This window comes from Aedes aegypti, chromosome 3 (genome assembly GCF_002204515.2).
Source record: "Aedes aegypti strain LVP_AGWG chromosome 3, AaegL5.0 Primary Assembly, whole genome shotgun sequence".
Classification (NCBI taxonomy): Eukaryota; Metazoa; Arthropoda; class Insecta; order Diptera; family Culicidae; genus Aedes; species Aedes aegypti.
Window position 1 is genome coordinate 38,005,235 of NC_035109.1, and position 17,949 is coordinate 38,023,183.

General features: G+C 41.8%; 1 protein-coding gene and 1 long non-coding RNA gene across 2 annotated transcripts in view; one reads left to right on the forward strand and one right to left on the reverse strand.

Moving 5' to 3' along the window:
* Window positions 1-15,248, reverse strand: part of LOC5574406 (UPF0505 protein CG8202) — a 24,148-nt gene extending 8,900 nt beyond the window's left edge. The window contains exons 1-3 of the mRNA XM_001655063.2: window positions 15,039-15,248; window positions 14,058-14,966; window positions 4,746-5,418 (exon numbers count right to left, since the gene is read on the reverse strand). Of these exons, the coding sequence (XP_001655113.1) occupies window positions 4,746-5,418; window positions 14,058-14,966; window positions 15,039-15,052 (1,596 nt within the window). The 5' untranslated portion in view covers window positions 15,053-15,248. The remainder of the gene's footprint in view (window positions 1-4,745; window positions 5,419-14,057; window positions 14,967-15,038) is intronic.
* A 912-nt stretch (window positions 15,249-16,160) lies between these two features.
* Window positions 16,161-16,992, forward strand: LOC110678370. The gene is made up of 2 exons (XR_002501535.1): window positions 16,161-16,328; window positions 16,427-16,992. It is a non-coding gene; the product is annotated as an uncharacterized LOC110678370 (long non-coding RNA).
* The last annotated feature ends 957 nt before the right edge of the window (window positions 16,993-17,949 follow it).

Below are 17,949 nucleotides of genomic sequence, written 5' to 3' on the forward strand. Positions count from 1 at the left end.
CCTTAACCTCCCTCAAAGTGGGGGCTGGATGGTTTCCATCTTCCGCAGTACTGACGAAGGCATTTCCTCCGTTGTCCCGTCCTTCATTGCCTGTGCTCTCAGCACCATTCAGGTGCTCGTCGAAGCGCTGCTTCCACCTTTCGATCACCTCACGCTCGTCCGTCAGAATGTTCCCATCCTTATCCCTGCACATCTCGACTCGCGGCACGAAGCCGTTGCGGGATGCGTTGAGCTTCTGATAGAACCTACGCGTTTCCTGAGACCGGCACAGCTGTTCCATCTCCTCGCACTCCGTCTCCTCCAGGCGGCGTTTTTTCTCCCGAAAGAGGCGGGTCTGCTGTTGCCGTTTCCGTTTATAGCGTTCCACGTTCTGCCGGGTCCCTTGCTGCAGCATGACCGCCCGCGCTGCATTCCCCTCCTTCAAAACCTCCTGGCACTCCTCGTCGAACCAATCGTTCCGTCGACTCCGTCCCACGTACCCGACGTTGCTCTCAGCTGCATCGTTAATGGCTGCTTTTACTGTTCTCCAGCAGTCCTCAAGAGGGGCTTCGTCCAGCTCACCCTCTTCCGGTAATGCAGCCTCGAGTTGCTGCGCGTATGCCGCTGCGACATCCGGTTGCTTGAGCCGCTCTAGGTCATACCGGGGCGGCCGTCGGTACCGTACGTTGTTAACGACGGAGAGTTTTGGGCGCAGTTTGACCATCACCAGATAGTGGTCAGAGTCGATGTTAGCGCCACGATAGGTCCTGACGTCGATAATGTCAGAGACATGGCTTACCATTGGTACCTCGCGTACCTGAAGGAATAAAATAGACCCCTTTGTGCGGTCCTTAGCCTCTTGCCCAGCAACTCCTATCCCTACCTCCTCGCGGTACTGGTCGGGGTACGAGTAACCTTAGAGAAGATCGGGTAACCAACCCCCAATGGGAACTTTGGTCGTATGCTGACAGGGAAGGGGGGGTTTGCTTTTGCTTCTGCAAACCTTGAGCGTCTGTACTCCATGTTAGGAGCGGCTCACAACAGCGTCTGTTCCCCATGTCAGGGGCGGCTGATCATCGTCCGAGTGCCAGAGAAGGACTCTAAGCTTATCTGCGCACTATGGTCCTTCGAACATTTAGGGGGAATGGTCCTCCGGAAATCTAGGTGGTTGGTGTCAGGCCCTGCAAGCCAGCCGTAAAAAAAAATCAAGCAACGAATAATCAACGAGAGAATACGAACCGGGACAATCGGCGAAGACCACAGCGTCGTAAATGGACTAGCTCGGTACGTGGAACTGTATACACTTAAACAGAGGCTATGAGTTTGGTAAATAAAATTACCGAAACTAATCTGTAATTCACGAAACTACCGATGATTCGGTAAAATTAACGGTTTTTGACAGTGCGTCATTTTTAGAATTACTGAAGTTCGGTAAACTGAGATACATCTGACATCATATTTACCGAAACAACTGTGAATTCTCAGCATTACCGAAAACGGTAAAGTATTCTGCTGAAACTTCGGTGATCAACATGATAGATCACCGAAATCGGTAATGTCGTAAATTGAAAACGTCAAACCGTGACGTGTTTTTTTTTTTTCGTTGCGAACAAGTTTTTGGAGCGGCTGGGTAAATTGGGTCCTAAAATTTGTAATGAAATCTTGTTTTTATTTAATAACACGAAAAAGCATGTTACTGTAATTACTTTAGCAATTTTTCCCGCTCAAATAATGGCTTTATCATGTTTAAACTTTAATTTAAAAATTTGGTCCATAAATGAACCTTGACACTTTTGATCATGTTTGACGTTCGCTTAGTCGACAAAAACACCACAGGGGTTTTAGTTCGACCACTGGGGTTGTTCCTATCTGACATTTCGTAAGGGACACGGAAAACAAAATACACCCAAAATTTGAGTTTAAGCCAAAGGATGTGACAAAATCTAATAAAAATGTTTTTGGGCTTAAACCAACGGAAAACATTAGAAAATTGAGTAAACATGTGTTTTTGGCCTAAACTTAAGCGTTTGGCACTAAAATTGGGACAGGGCTTTAGGACCCAATTTAATCATTTTGTGCGTGAATAAATACGAAGATTGTAAGTAATCTACAGATTTGAAATATTCTATGTAATGATCAACTAAATTATTTGCAGGCCGGCCATCTACGAGTGCTGTTTTGGGTAGATTTTTCCCGGATCTCTCGGACGATACCGCTTCTGGTTGATGCAACTGAAATCGCTTCCATATGCGTACGAACTTTACTGCGTGACCCATCAAGTTCTAATGCTATAAATGTTTGAATATTTCATCTCTTCTATATTCTCTGAGTGAATACATATTTTCATTGATTATGATTTGTTTTACGCCTGATGAAAAATTTGGTATCCGAGAAAAAAAAACGGGAGGCCGGAAGCTACAGTTTTTCGGTAAACTATTACCGAACGGTCGGTTGTTTTGACAGCTGCACTCAAAAATGCAAATCATCGAACAATCGGTAGTCTGTTGGATTACCGAAACGATTACCGACAGATCAGCTGTTGAGATTTCGGTAAACAGATTACCGATGTCGGTAATCTGAGCTAAGTGTTTATAAATCTCTCAACTTCATCGGGAGCACACGCATACTCGCCGACGTGCTGAAGGACCGCGGATTCGGCATCGCAGCGTTGCAGGAAGTGTGTTGGAAGGGATCGATGTGTGAACGTTTAGAGGTAACCATACCATCTACCAGAGCTGCGGCGACACACACGAGCTGCGAATAGCTTTATTGTGATGGGTGATATGCAGAGGCGCGTGATCGGGTGGTGGCCGATCAATGGGAGAATGTGCAAGTTGAGGATCAAAGGCCGGTTCTTCAATTTCAGCATAATAAACGTGCCCAGCCCTCACTCCGGAAGCACTGATGATGATAAAGACGCTTTTTACGCGCAGCTTGAACGCGAGTACGACAGTTGCCCAAGCCACGACGTCAAAATCATCATAGGAGATCTAAACGCTCAGGTTGGCCAGGAGGAGGAATTCAGACCGACGATTGGAAAGTTCAGCGCCCACCGCCTGACGAACGAAAACGGCCTACGACTAATTGATTTTGCCGCCTCCAAAAATATGGCCATTCGTAGCACCTACTTCCAGCACAGCCTTCCGTACCGATACACCTGGAGATCACCACAGCAGACAGAATCGCAAATCGACCACGTTCTGATTGATGGTCGGCACTTCTAGCTATTTACCAACCATGGACCGAGTTAGTTGGCGTAACATTGTGACACAGGTCATGTATTGAAGGACGCGTAGCGTCATCAGAAGTAAGTAAGTAAAAAACTGGACGAGTAATTCCTCCTGGAGGTATTCAAGGTGAAGTTTCAATCAAAAACTTACTAAAGAAATTCCTAGTGGAATCCGTGAAGAATTTAATTCCACATAAAATACAAATCTTGAATATCATAAATCTAAAGAATCAGACAGAAATTCGTGCTGAAAATTTAATCGCTTGGTCACCGCAAGCGAGTGACCAATCGATCAAGTTTTCAGCTGGCACGGATGTCTAGGATCTCTGAATCTACTAACTCTCCAAAGACTGATCAATGCAGGTATTCAAGGAACATGCGATAAACCTTATTACTGAATGAACCTACTTATTTGAAATGCCCTTTTTTTTCTTAGTTTACAGCTGGGCGAGGATGAGGCTAGTTTTCCGATGCATGTTAAAATATATAATAATCTAAATAATACTAATGATTTGTTTCTCTCAAAATATGGATCAATTATGAATGATAAGGGCCTTCCTTGCCTTCTTTGAGTTAATTCTATGTGAAGGGTCTAAAAAGCAGGACCTTTTTAGCTTATTTGATCCATCAGTGTTTCTGAGGACACCAAGCAAGAATTGTATGGAAACCGTTACTTTATTGCCTCTCGATGGAATTTGAGTAATACGACTTCCACTATACTAAAGATGGGTGAGGGGCAAGGGTGATGTCACAATAGACCTAAAAAGGTGGTCGCAGTGCCGGATCCGAACAGGACTAAAACAAGTACAAGTAATTTGTGGAGCAGTTCCTAGATAACCATTTATATAAACCTATGCAGAAATTGATAAAGAAATATCTGAAGAAATATTTAGAGGATTCAAGCGCCGTAAGGAATTTTGGGGTCTTCCGTAGCCGAGTGGTTAGAGTCCACGGCTACAAAGTAAAACCATGTTGAAGGTGTTTGGGTTCGATTCCTAGTCGGTCCTGGATCTTTTCGTAATGGATATTTCCTTAACTTCTCTGGGCATAGAGTATCATCGTACATGCCACACGATATACGAAAGCGAAAATGGCAACTTTGGCAAAGAAAGTTCTCAGTTAATAACGTGGAAGTGCTAATTAAACACTAAGCTGAGAAACAGACTCTGTTTCAGCGAGAAAGTAATGTCAAGAAGTAAAAAAATAAGAAAAAAATAACTACTGGGAAAATTTAAAGTCTCCTTTAATTCTCTCCTTGAAAAAAGTTGGTAGACATAATCCATGCGAAACTGTTTGCAGAAATTCTTGGACAGGACAGGTAAAACTGTTGGTCTCGAGATAAACTAACAAAAAATAGTCATTGAATGATGACTGTATTCAATGATAGATATCAAAGACAGTGGTATTGCTCTGACTAAGTGATGGTAGGTAGTTAATTGAAACTTTATATACATTTTATTAGTTCATAAATCACTAGAAAAAATGAGAGCCAAAAATAAGTAACACTAAATGATAACCAAAACCACAGAATACTCACCCCAAAATGCTGACTAGTGTACTGGGCCCACATCTCCGCGCACTGGATGTACTCTTCCGTGTTACCCATGCCGCTGATGGTACGCCAGGCCGCATTCAACACCAGTGCCCTCTGCTCGGCCGGAGGAGCCGTCTGACTCAGAATACTTCCCAAACAGCGCAGCAAATGTCCCCGTGACAAGCCTTCCACCGAGATGGTGGATAAAATCTCCACGAATGGCACCGCCCGTAGCGCTATGAAATCCGGCCGGAAGGATTGCATTATCGATTGCATGAGTAGGGCTGGGTGCTTTTTGTCGCGACATCGCTTCAGCACATCGTCCAACTCGGCATCGGTACTGAGAATCGTGACACCTTGCATGAGCCAATCCAGCGCCGGCAGAAATAGCGATATGTATCCATTCAGGGTTATTCTATGCTTGGCTATTTCCGATCTGATTCCCCCGTTCAGGATGGTGTGGTAGATTGTGAGAACGTCGTTCAGATTTTCTTTGATATAATCGCGATCCGTCGTTATGGCCATTCCCACTCGACAGAGATAGCATCGAGCATAGATATTGACCAATGGGTCACCAATACCTCGGATCATTTGAGTCAGTCGCATCAGAATTGAACTGAATTCGTTGGCCGTTAGAAATCTATAGCTCTTCAGTATGGCCATTTCTACGTACAATCTGGAATATTGTAAATGTTATAAACTACTATTCTATAATGAGAGCTGGTAGCAGCTCAGTCTCCTTTGAAGACTTGGTCACTATTTGAACTTGAATTTATAGAAAGTCTATGTTTAATGAAAAATGTTGCGATAGCATTTTACCACTTCTGCTATTAACAATAAGTGGCTACGTGAGAACCAATATCTGAAATAATTTATAGAATAAGAATTTGCATATGTGAAGAAAACAGGAATTAATCAAATAAATAGTCTTCATTAAGTTTATATTATAAGCAAGTAAGTATATTCTAGCTAAGTATTTGAAGTGCTGCAATATAGTGTTTGAACTACCACAGCAGAGACTGAGAAGATCCGGCAAAGCCGATGCCAACTGAGTTTACTGATTTGGATGATAGGGCATAACTGGTGGTTGCACTGAAAATTTGTAAGATGATGTTGAGCACGATTCATGATATTCAGCTTTAGCTTATCCACCAATTTGCGGAGTCCGTTTGATTTGCTCAAAGAAGTTCAGCCCCCGACCAGTCGCCCTACCTTTTGGCAACGGAAGGCATATAATAGTCTCTATAGTATATATACTATAGACTTCGAAGAAGTAAAGAATCGCTGGAGGACTTCCCGGAGGAGCCTTGGAAGCAGTCTCTAGAGCAATTTCTGAAGGTATCATTAGAAGAAAATACTACCCCTTATAAAACATCGGACGGAATCGAAAAAAAATGTAGAATTGGAATTGCTGGAATTGCGGAATCATTGGAATAATTGCTGAATGTGGTGTGAAACCCTCAACAAAATTTGTAGATTCATGTAGATTTTACTTAGGAAATTACTTGGGAAATTAGCAGACTTATAGGAGTATAGTCAATTTTCGTTCGTTGCACTAAACCTGTAGCCCACTTAGTGTAATCCTAGAATAAAATGTTAAAGAAACTCATAGAGATTTTTTTTCATGGAACTAGTTCAATATGCCTTCAATACCTGTTTTTTTTAGCCTAATCCTAGAAATTGCTCCAGATACTACACCATGATTTTCTTCAAGAACTTCTCCAAAGATTTTTTCACAAATTTCTCAAGAAAATCGATCTCATAGGATTTCATCCAACATTTCCGTTCAGGACATTTTCAAAAACTAAAGTAATAATTTCTCCTCCTCCACTGATTGCTCTGCATCCAGAATTGTCGCTCACTTTTTCCAAGATTTCTCTAATGATACCTCTAGAAATCAGTCCATAGATCCACTGAAAAAAACGGAAGGTATCGCTAAAACAAATCCTATATTGATCTCTAATGAAACTTCTAAAGAAATTTCTGATGAACTCTTGCGAGGATCTCTGAAAAGCTCCTTATTTGATGAGGAAGACATATAAGCGATTTCTTCACCAACCTCTATGCCTTAAACATAGTTTAATCATATGGGTAAATGTGGTTTACGACTTAAGCAAATGTGGCGAATGAAAAAATAATAATTATTTGAACTGCAGAACTTTCTACAGCTATTCTTAAAAAAACTTAGAACAGAAATCCTGAAAAATAATTTGTCGTAATGGTCGGAATAATTGATTTTACAACGGTGTGATCGTACTAGGACCGTCGCGTGGTGTTTTCGTGCTGTGGATAAATCGCAGGTTTTCGGATCGATTTGATCGAGTTCGGTCGCGAAAAGTATGTGAATCGCGAAAGTGTGCTCGTAATTAGCGTAATCGGTACACGGATGGTGTCATTCTGTGGATTTGAGCCGATAAAAGAGAATTTAAGGACATTATAAAGCAAAGCCAAATATGGCGCCTGATATGGCACCTACCGCACCTCTTCCCACTTTCACCCCCTTCGCCACGCAACTGGATCGGGCGATCGAGTGCAAGCATATTATGCGAAATAAATTCTCCTTACCTACCTGGTTGAGGCATAAAATTGCTACAGCTGGCTCGTGCATATACATTGTACCTGCTGAGCCTCCGTTTTTTTTTCATTTAATTCCATTGCTAACAGAGAATTCGTGCGTTTTTAGTACCTTGCTAAAATATGTTTCTTCCAACTTCTGGTTTTATTCTTCTTCGCACCAATCACGTTACACATTTTTATATGGCATATTAACACTCTATAACAAAAGATTCACCGATGAAATTATAATCACTTGAATCGTTGATTTATCAATGTTCCATCACTACACACTCAATCTGTTCGGTAAAAATAACTGGGTTTTGGAACTACCGAAAAAGTCAGTAAACTAAAAATAAATGTCAGAAATCGAAAAACAGAGATTTTTCACCGAAATTTTGCAGAGAGCTTTCTTTTTATATCATATATCGGTAAAAAATAAAACATGGTGAAATTTGCTTTTCAATTACGCGTAGCGACAGTTTTCATTTTACTGACCTTTTCGGTAGTTCCAAAACCCAGTAAAATTTTACCGACCCCAGTAATTTAATCTAAGTGTGTACAGTTAAGTTCACTGCTCAAAACTTAAAATCGCTAGGAAGTGCTTAAACATTTTTACTTCCAATTTCACTCCTACAAAATGTAAACATTCACGACGGCGACTGCTTGCTATCGTGTTGTTTTGTAGTATTGGTGGCTTTCCTAGTAGCGACAGTATGGTTTTACAATTGTATTCATGATATGTTTTCTCCCTCACAAACATTATCACTGTTTGAAAAAAGTGGCTGTTTAACAAATACTTCTGCAGTAGTCTACATGGCTTCCTTTTATAATGTCCTTAAAGTCATCGATTTGTGACCCCCGCAGTGCGAAAAGAAGAAAGAAAAATCCAGACGGGGCGGTGCACGGTTGTGTACGTATATTCGCTTGGTTGTGTTTGTACAGCAAAGCACAGTGAACACGGAGCAAAACACAAATTGAACTGCTGCTTGTTGGTGTTTTTGATGGGAGTGTATAGCACAAAATCCGTTCGCAAAACGTCACGGTCACGACGGTTTGCTGTGCGTACTTAGATTATTGGCAACCGCCGAGGCTCCTGTAGTGTCCGTATCACGAACTAACATGGAACAATAAGTGAAATTCTGCCGTAGTCGTTTAATGCTGTGCTAAAAACGTCACCATGTCCGACTCGTGCTATGCATGTGGCCGTAAAAATCCTCCGACATCCGGCAAACGGAAGAAGAATTCAAAGAAACCAACTCTGAAAATGTAAACTGGATTTGTTGCGATAGCTGTGCCAAATGGTGTCACACTAGTTGTGTGCGTATCAATGAAGTGATTTTACCAGCCTTAGCACATTTCTGGTTTTTCTGTGCTGACTGTAGCATCATCGGAAATATTATTCCGAAGCAGCCTTCTTCTCAAACTTCACCTGCTGCGCCTTCTGAAGATCTCAAGCAAATCACCGACCGCATCGAAGATCTAACATCAAAGATAGGAAAGCTGCAAACTGAACTCGACTCACTACGATCGAACAACAAAAAACTTATCGATCGTCTTCAAAGTCGTCTACAAGAAGTTAGTGGAGCAGAAGAACGACAAGCTTTGCAGCAAAAAGTTTTGGATGATGTAGGACGTAAACTCGAAATAATCGAATCCGGTGCCAAACTCGCCCAAACATGCTCCCAAAGTGTGAACAACTTCAGAATAGCAGTCAACAAGATCCCATATCGGACCGGAGAGAATGTCACGGGCATAGTAGAAGAGCTCTTTGGTTTCCTCGGCATCCCCACCTTAATGCCGCACGTTGTTAAATGCTTCCGACTACCAGTCAAACCCTCCAAATGGTCTGATCGGTCCCTCACCCCTACTATTATCATCATTCTAGATGACCACGATGCACGCGACACAGTTCTACGCCGGTACTTAAAAAAATATAACGACGTTAAGTTATGCCGGATCCTACCCGATGTGCCACTGGACTACCGGTTCACACTCAACGAAGTACTCCCCGTCGCAACATTCCGGATTCGTAATCTAGCATTGAGAATGAAGCATAGAAAGCTGATCCAGTCGGTTTTCGTTTGTAACGGTTCAGTCTCTGTTCGACTACCGAACCAACCCCGTTACACTAAAGTAAAAGACGTCGACCATCTCATCGAACTGACCCGGCCCACGGATGAGGGGAACAATTCTTCAGTATTTTTTGATGCAGTAGGTTCGGATTATTCTGCCGTATCCGTTTCTACATCCTAAAAGCACTTGCAGACAGACGACTACATTCCAGGCCTTATGTCCAGAATCAATCACGCTAACCTCCGTATCGGGCACCTCAACGTCAGAAGCCTAGAACGCCATATCGATGGCGTCAAAGTTTTGCTCGATTCCTCCCAATACCACTTCTTTGCCGTAACGGAAACTATGCTCCGTCCTTCATCAGCCACCGGCCCAATAAGGATCCCTGGGTTCAACTTTGTCCGACATTCTCTATCCTCTGGGCGTGGACACAGAGTAAGAGCATTCGATGGTGTCGGACTATACGTAAAGAAAGGGATCAAAACAACTATGTACCATAATCAAGTCAACCTACGAAGCTGGAGAGAATAGCGCTACTCGACTCGAATTCCTTACAGTACAAACCAAAATCAACAACTACAACATTTGCATTGTGGTTGTGTATAATCCGAACGGATCAAATCCATTGTTTGCCCAACGCTACGAAAAACTTCTCGTCGACCTACAAGATTTCGATTTTGATAGAGTCTATCTGGTTGGTGACTACAACATTAACGTTGCCGCACATCACCGTTGTGGAAATGCAGACGCCCTCGCTCGCATTCACTCTACTTTCAATCTAACCGTTCTGCCAACAGCTGCTACACGAATCACCGAACAAAGCGCAACAACTATTGACCTCCTGGTGACCAATTCTCCATCATCGATCCGTACGTCTAAGACTCATTACGGAAGCTCCATCTCCGATCACGAGGTTGTTTATCTTATTGCCGACATCCGAGTACCACGAGCAGCACCCCAAACAGTAAAAGTCCGCAACATGCGAAGAATTGATGTGGTTCGACTGCAGGTGGACTTTCAAACGACAGATCTTCAGGAAATCTTCGACGCAAACGATGTCAACCGGAAGGTCGAACTGACAACTGCAAAATTACAGTCCCTACTAGACGCTCATGCTCCTGAGCGAGTTATCCAAGTGCGGGATAAACGAACACCTTGGATCACCCGAGATATTGAGCAAGCCATCGCTGTGAGAGATCTTGCTTTTGCGTTATACGTCCGTAATCCCAACCGATCCAGAGACAGCAATCAGTGGCGAGAATATGAACGTGCCCGTGATCGAGTGAAGTCGCTGATTAATAGTGCCAAAAAGCAGTATGGCGATACACATTTTTCAGCTGACCTTCCTGCCAAAAAGCTATGGAGTAATATGCGTAGAGAAGGAGTACATATCAGGGTGAAGAAAACAGATTCCTCCAACGACTTCGACGCGCATCAACTTAACCGTTTTTTCACTGAAGGACACCTAACACTGCAAAACAGTGGTGTCACTCCAACAGCGCCAACAATTCGAGAAGCTGCACCAGCCATCGTTCAAGAAGAGCTACGTTTCCAACCCACCAGTGTAGAGGAAGTTGCCAAACACATGTTTGAGATAAGTTCAAATGCAACAGGATGTGACAATCTCCCAATCTCCTTCGTGAAGATGCTGAGCCCATTCATACTACCATTATTGACTCATATCTTCAATACGATCATTGCTGACAAAACTTTCCCATCTTCCTGGAAACACCGATCCCCAAATCGCCCAACCCTACGTCTCACAAAGATTTCCGCCCCATCAGTGTTCTTCCATCAATCTCGAAGATCCTTGAAAAGATTTTGCTGGCGCAGATCTCCCATCATCTGGACAACTCCAACCCTCACCTCATGGCCTCACATCAATCAGGCTACAGACGCGGTTATAGCACCACAACTGCACTGGCAGAAGTGACACATAATATCTATGCTAATCTTGACAATCACCACTGCACAGTGATGGTTGATGATGTATACTATCCAGCATTAACGGAAGCGCTAAAGCAGCAATTACACCGAAGCTTCAAATCAGCCGTACGATTCGTCTACAATCTTCGCTGACGTGACACCACAGCTGACATCCGTCATACGATTCTAGGCAGAAATCTCCTAGACAATTATAGACTGCGCGTCTGCTGCTTCCTACGGCGCGGATACCTTCGAGAGCTACCCCAATACTTACTACAGCACCTCCAACCAGGAATAAACAACCGAGCACGCTCCTTCGTCTTGCCACACCATACGACGGCCAGTAGGAAAAGTGTGCTTATCAGCGGAGCTTCAACATGGAATCATTTGCCTTTAGCCCTTAGGCAACAATCGACGCTTGCAGCGTTTAAGAGAGACTTCACGTAGATTTATGGAACTAGAAATCTTACTTGTAATTGTACTGATTCCCTTTTAAATTCTCTAGACAACACCAAATTTTTCCGATTACTTTAAATTTCCTTTAAACCTTTCCTTGACCTGATCAAAAGTTTTTAACTAACAGGCTTACGTTGAATGAATGAATAAATTACAATTTACTAAATGTAATATTTGCGGATTTCTTGAAAATCTCCTAACGAATTTCAATATTAAACCCTTGGAGATTTCCTTGAAAGATTGGAAGAATTCCTGTAGGAGGCTTTGGAAGATCTAACAGCTATTCTGGAATAATATTTTGCAAAATTTGCAGTGCAATCTCTGTGGAAATTCGAATCAGTACATACTACAAGGAGATGGGAAATAGTGACTTTAGAGACCATGTGCATTAATAAAGAGATAAAGAGACTTTGAATACCTTTCATTTAAAACAGATACTTTTTAAAGACGTGCATTAAAATAGATAACAATTCTTTAAAAAATGACCTGATACCAGGCCTGGGTCTCTTTTTAGAGACTTGGTCACTATATCAATGCAAGTTCCTCAGAAGTGTATTATTAGTGGAAGGCCTATAAAGCTCTTATTTTTTAACAAATATGGTATCTAAAGTCACAGGTCACCCTGGTGCAAAGTTTTAGAGACTCTTGAGCAATTATTACAGATAAATTTATTGTCAGATTACTCGTGGAAAAGCTTTAAGAATTCTTCTATTGTTTTCTCCAGAGATTTCTTCTGGAATACGTTCATTCTATAAATCTTATTTTGGTGGGTGAGTGATAAGTGATCTGAATCTAAATGGTCATGAATATTTTTTTCTAAAATTATTGGAGAAATTTCTGATAATAATCCTTGAGTTATCACTGATGAAACTTCTAAAGAAATTTTTGATAAATTCCTGCAAGAATCTCTGGAACAACCTCTGGACTCTTGAGTATTTCATAGACGATTTGGTAAGATAATTGGAACAATATTTAATCGAATCCCTGGATAATATACTGCAATTTTTTTTTAACGACATCGGATGGAATCTCTAAAAAAAAAACAGTATGAATGATAGCAGTAATCATTGGAAGAATTGTTAAATGTGTGTGGAATCTTAAGATAACTTTTGTTAATTCATGGTTATGTTACTTCATAATACACCATAAATGTTTTGAAGAACTGGTAGAGTAATCTCTAGACGGAATGCTGGAGGAATTCCTAGAGATTTTTTTTGAAGAACTCCAAAAGAAAGCCCTGATTGAATTTATTAAGGAACGTCTGAAATAATGCTCAACAGATTTCTTGGACCTTTCATTTCCGCCCTAAATGCTTATCTGTGACAGATACACGTATTTCGACTACTACTTGTAGTCTTCTTCAGTGTCAGTTACTCGTATCCCCTATCCATTTCTTGGAATAATACCTAGAGGATTTTTTTAGGCAATTCCTGAGAGAAATTGATGTTTCCTTTAGGAAATCCATATGAAAACGGCTGTAAGAATTACTAAAAAAAAAAATCCGCGTAGAACCTCCTGGAAGGACTCTTATAAAATTCAAATCAAGCTTCTTCATAAACTTTCGAGGATTAAATCCTAAAATTTTCCTTGGAAGAACTGCTATAAACTTTTGCAAGATCTCTTAGTTAAGGACCCAAGTAAAAATGGTGCAAAAGTCAAAACTGGAAAAGCAATTTTCTTTTTTTAAACCAACAAATCGAAGAAAATAAAAACACCTAGCTGTTTTATTTGGCAAATAATAGACCTGTGTGTTTTTATTTTCTTCGATTTGTCTATTTAAAAAGAGAAAACTGCCTTTTCAGTTTTGACTTTTGCGCCATTTTTACTTGCACCATGAATCGTTGGAAACATGTTGGGGCAAATACCGGAGAAACTCATACAAGCATCAAATATAAAATTCTAGGAAGAATTTCTGGATGAATTGGCAAATAATTTTCTACAGTTATTTCTTCAAGGATTCCTAGAAGAGTTCCTGAAAGTTTTCCTCTATAGATGTCTGTAAAATTCACTAGAGAAATCGCTTAAGGGATCGTCCATTATATAAGTAAGGGATCATGGAGGAAGGGGGTGGTGAGATTTCTTACACGCCATACAATTTATTTTTAGTTTTCATGGTGGGTAGACATTTCTGACGAACTTGTGGAATAGTCTCGTTAGAGTGTCTGAAGGTTTCTCTGAAGCCTATTAAAAATTTGTACCAGGATTGATAGTGGAAAAATGTCTTTATAGACAATTTTGGTTTAAAAGTGACTTCAGAGATCTTCCTGACCAACTCTCTAAAAAATCTATCCGAAAACCCCTTACCTCGGCAGCAGTTCTCGAATCGATGCTATCTTGTAGAACCAGTTCTGGCACGTCTCTTTGGCTGACTCGGGCACCATATCGGGCGTGAAGTTGTCCGGCAAAGTTGCCGGTCCCCTAGAGCCGCCCGGCTTCATCGACTCCCCCGACTTGACCAGCAACCGTTCGTAAACCAGCTTTCCGAAAATGTCCAGGATGTCCGTTATCAGGACGAATTTCGACGGATAGAATTGAATGACCGACGTATCTGCCAACAGTTTCGAACACTGGATCGCAATCTTCAACGCTTTCACCCGTTGATCGGTGTTCCAAGCCTGAACCAGTTCGTGGTTCAGCTGTTCAATCTTGATCACGTATTCCTGCTGGGACAGATCCAGCATCTGCCGGATGGTTCCTTCCTCAAACTCGTCCAATTGCTCTAGCCGATGTTTCACCTTCTCGGCCATGGTCGTTTGTGACTTGATGGTTTCTCCGCCGTTCAGGAAGCTGGTCACAATCGACAACTTTTCATTTGTGGTATACTTGTTCAATATGGGACCCCTCCTCCCGGCCCAGGGCTCTATCAAGTCCAATTCCAGCAAATTAGTAACTTCCTTCTTCTTGGATTTAGCACCGGAAGACACACTTAGCGCACCATCAAACTCGGCTGCCATCTGCGACAGTGGATCCTGGGCGGAATCCTGTCGGGCGAATTGACTCAAAGGGTCAGACCCATCCAGGGCCAAGCTGAGCGGATCCAGCGAAATCGTGGAAGAAGATCCACTGTTACTGTCGCTGAAATTGTTCGCCGGTTTCATCCGGGTCCCTTTGCTTTCCAGCACCGTTATAGTTGATTGCTTTAGCGGATGATCGAACACTTTAAACTGGTCCAGATAGCGCCGGCATTCGTCCTGGTTGCGCCGGATGCATCTCCTACAGATTTTTCAAAATGAAGCCTTATTATCGCAAACGCAAATTTTCAAGAATAAAACTCATTCAACTTACCATTCAGCAGACATTCTTGCTACACCAATCAATTGGAAAGGTAGTTAGAAATTCCCGAGAGATTTTCAGTGCCACTTTTTAGATGAATGTAAGTAAAACACTTTCCTTGCTGATAAGGATTTTAATTGAAAATAATCGCATATCAAAAGTGCATTGATAACAACAATAAATAAACGGGGAGCTCTCAAAATGCAACAAACTGTCAAAGTTCGAAAAGTTTTCGGGTTTTCGTTATCAAAATAAACGGATCGAGGGGTAGGAATGAGACCATGACCAAACGAAAAAAAAACATCGCTTAGCGACAGCACTGGGCACTTCGCCAAAATATCGAAATTATATAATCGGGGTTTTAAGCTATTTGGACGGCGATTTGAGGAACGGCGGTTTAGAACCACCGTGTCAAATCTGGAAATCTCCGTACAATAACACAGGGGTAAAATGTACTAAATTGATCATTATCACCAAACACATGGTAAATTTGTCAATTATGCTGTCAAACCATAGAGAATTTTACAATGGTATAATAATGCCAATAATAAAACGTGTTCTGTAAAAATCATGTGGTAAAAATGTCGAATTGGTCAGCATTACTATGACTTTCTTTTCAGTGGTTTCGGATGATCAGTCAAATGAATGCACAGAAAATGATGTAGTTAAATAATCAATTTATATTTATTTATTGTGCTCTGTAAGACAAATCCACGATATGCGATTATCTTAAAATGTCTATAAATCGTCGCAGTGATTATAAAAATCATCAAATGGTTCAGATTTAACAAATTTGGAACATTAGCGTCCTTATAGAACGAAAAAAATCCAAACCTACTTGAATTTTGACGTTGTGTTTGTGCAGCCGCTGGATGTGAATTTACAATGAACGCCGCAATATTTTATTTATTTATTTGCTTCATCTTCAACATGGGAGTTGCACAGACTGATAAATTGACTTAATCCTATTCCTCTAAATTAATTTACTAATATTAAAGTCGAACACATTACACGCTTGATTGAACAGTCTACAACATATATCAAATGAATTATTCAGTCGGTATAGATTGCTATGGCCAGGAATCTACAACAGTTGGTGGTTTAGAAGCTGACGAATGGGCACGTGCAGGGGGTGGGAAACTCGGCTCACTGTGCCCGGCACAGTATTCGGCACAACTCGGCACATCTGGGCACCCTTCTAATCGACAGTGAATTGGATTTGACAGCTGAATCTTTGTTTTTGCTTACTACAGAAAATGGTCGTGCGGTTCAACCAGATTGTTGCTATCACGAATTTGTTTAGTAAGTACAAAATTAAGAATTTATGTATACACTCAGAAGATCCTTCTGTGCCACCATCCGAAGAGGGTCAATCTAACGAATGTGTCTCTGTTATGCAGGCAAAAAAATCACATCCACGATGAGATCCGAAACATTATCGTCCATCCAATCATCTTGCCGGATTTGTTTGTGACCCACTTCTGAAAAGGAACAGGTTTCAAAATCTCTGCCAAGGAATGCTGAGTGTAGACCTGGAAAATATAATGAAATGGTACTTGCATGGAATCCAGTACTGGGCCGATACAAGACTCCCCCTTGGATGAGATGCCGGCCGAGGTAAGACAGCTGAATAAGAAGAGGAAGAAGCTGTGGAGGAGTCTAATGATGGAGAACGTGCTTAAATGGATATAATTAATTTAAAGTCGTGGGTATATGTATAGCCATAGCGGTTCAAATATATTTTTCAAGTTTCAAAAGACAGGGTGTATCACATACCATTCTGATACAACTAGTCTTTGGCATACATATCGATAATACGAGTCTGCATTAACCTGCTTCAGGTCCCGCGCCGTGTACTGAAGCTTCCACTGAGAAGCATCAACAACGGCTTTTCATGGGCCCGTCACATCATCGAAATGATTAAATCAGTAATAACAAAAACCAGTAATTAATTTTATTCCCTCTACACCACCCTTTGGTCGGCAATACCCAAATATTACGTTCCAGTCGTCCTTCAGCGCATCGGTGCCGGCATTGTTGATAAGTAGTGTGGTCGCAACTCATAATAATGACCGTGCCAGATTATTTCTCAACAATGTTCAGAACTTCCACAAGAACTACTCATCTATGGGGCTTCAGATAAATCGCCCTTCTTGATCAGCAGCTTTTCCTTATCGCCCTGGTGGGTATCCAAACCAAGAGATTCTGAGCTCGAAGCAATCGTACAGTTTGTCAATCTCATCCGGATCAGTCACGTAGTAGCCCGGAAAGGGGAAGTCCTCCAGCAGCTCCAACAGCCCCGTCCCCCAAGGAGTCCAACTCATCCTCGACATCACACGTATCTTCTTTCTCTTCCTCAGTGGAAAATTGAAGACCAAGTTGGTTACGTAGTTGGATTATATTTTCCCGCGTGAACAGGTGCGGCATCAGATCCGGACCGTAAGGAGGAGCAAGATGCTTTTGCACCACAAAATCAATGTTCGACTCCGAACGAATAATGTGCAGAACGCCCACAGATCAGCTTAGTTTGAAACTGCACCCGATTATGTGCGTTCCGTTCAATCGCTGGAAGCAGTGCGCTCCGCTTATCAGGGTGAGCGTGTTGTCCTTGATTTGTTGAGAATGCACTGGTTATATGGAAGGGGAGTTTGAGTCATTCAAGTTTCTCTGCCGGAGGATAATCCGAAAGACTCACCATCGTCTGATCCTAACACTTCCAGCAGTACGACAAACGCACTGTAAATGGACCTCGAAGCTCGCATTTCCACGATCACGGTCACCCACTACAATTCGGAAACTATTTTGCAAATCCACTATCATCCAAATCTACGATCATTATCCGCTCACTTTCTTTGCCACTGGACTGCAAAATTATATTAATGTATTATTGAAGGCATAATTTTACATAAAACTTACCAGAAAT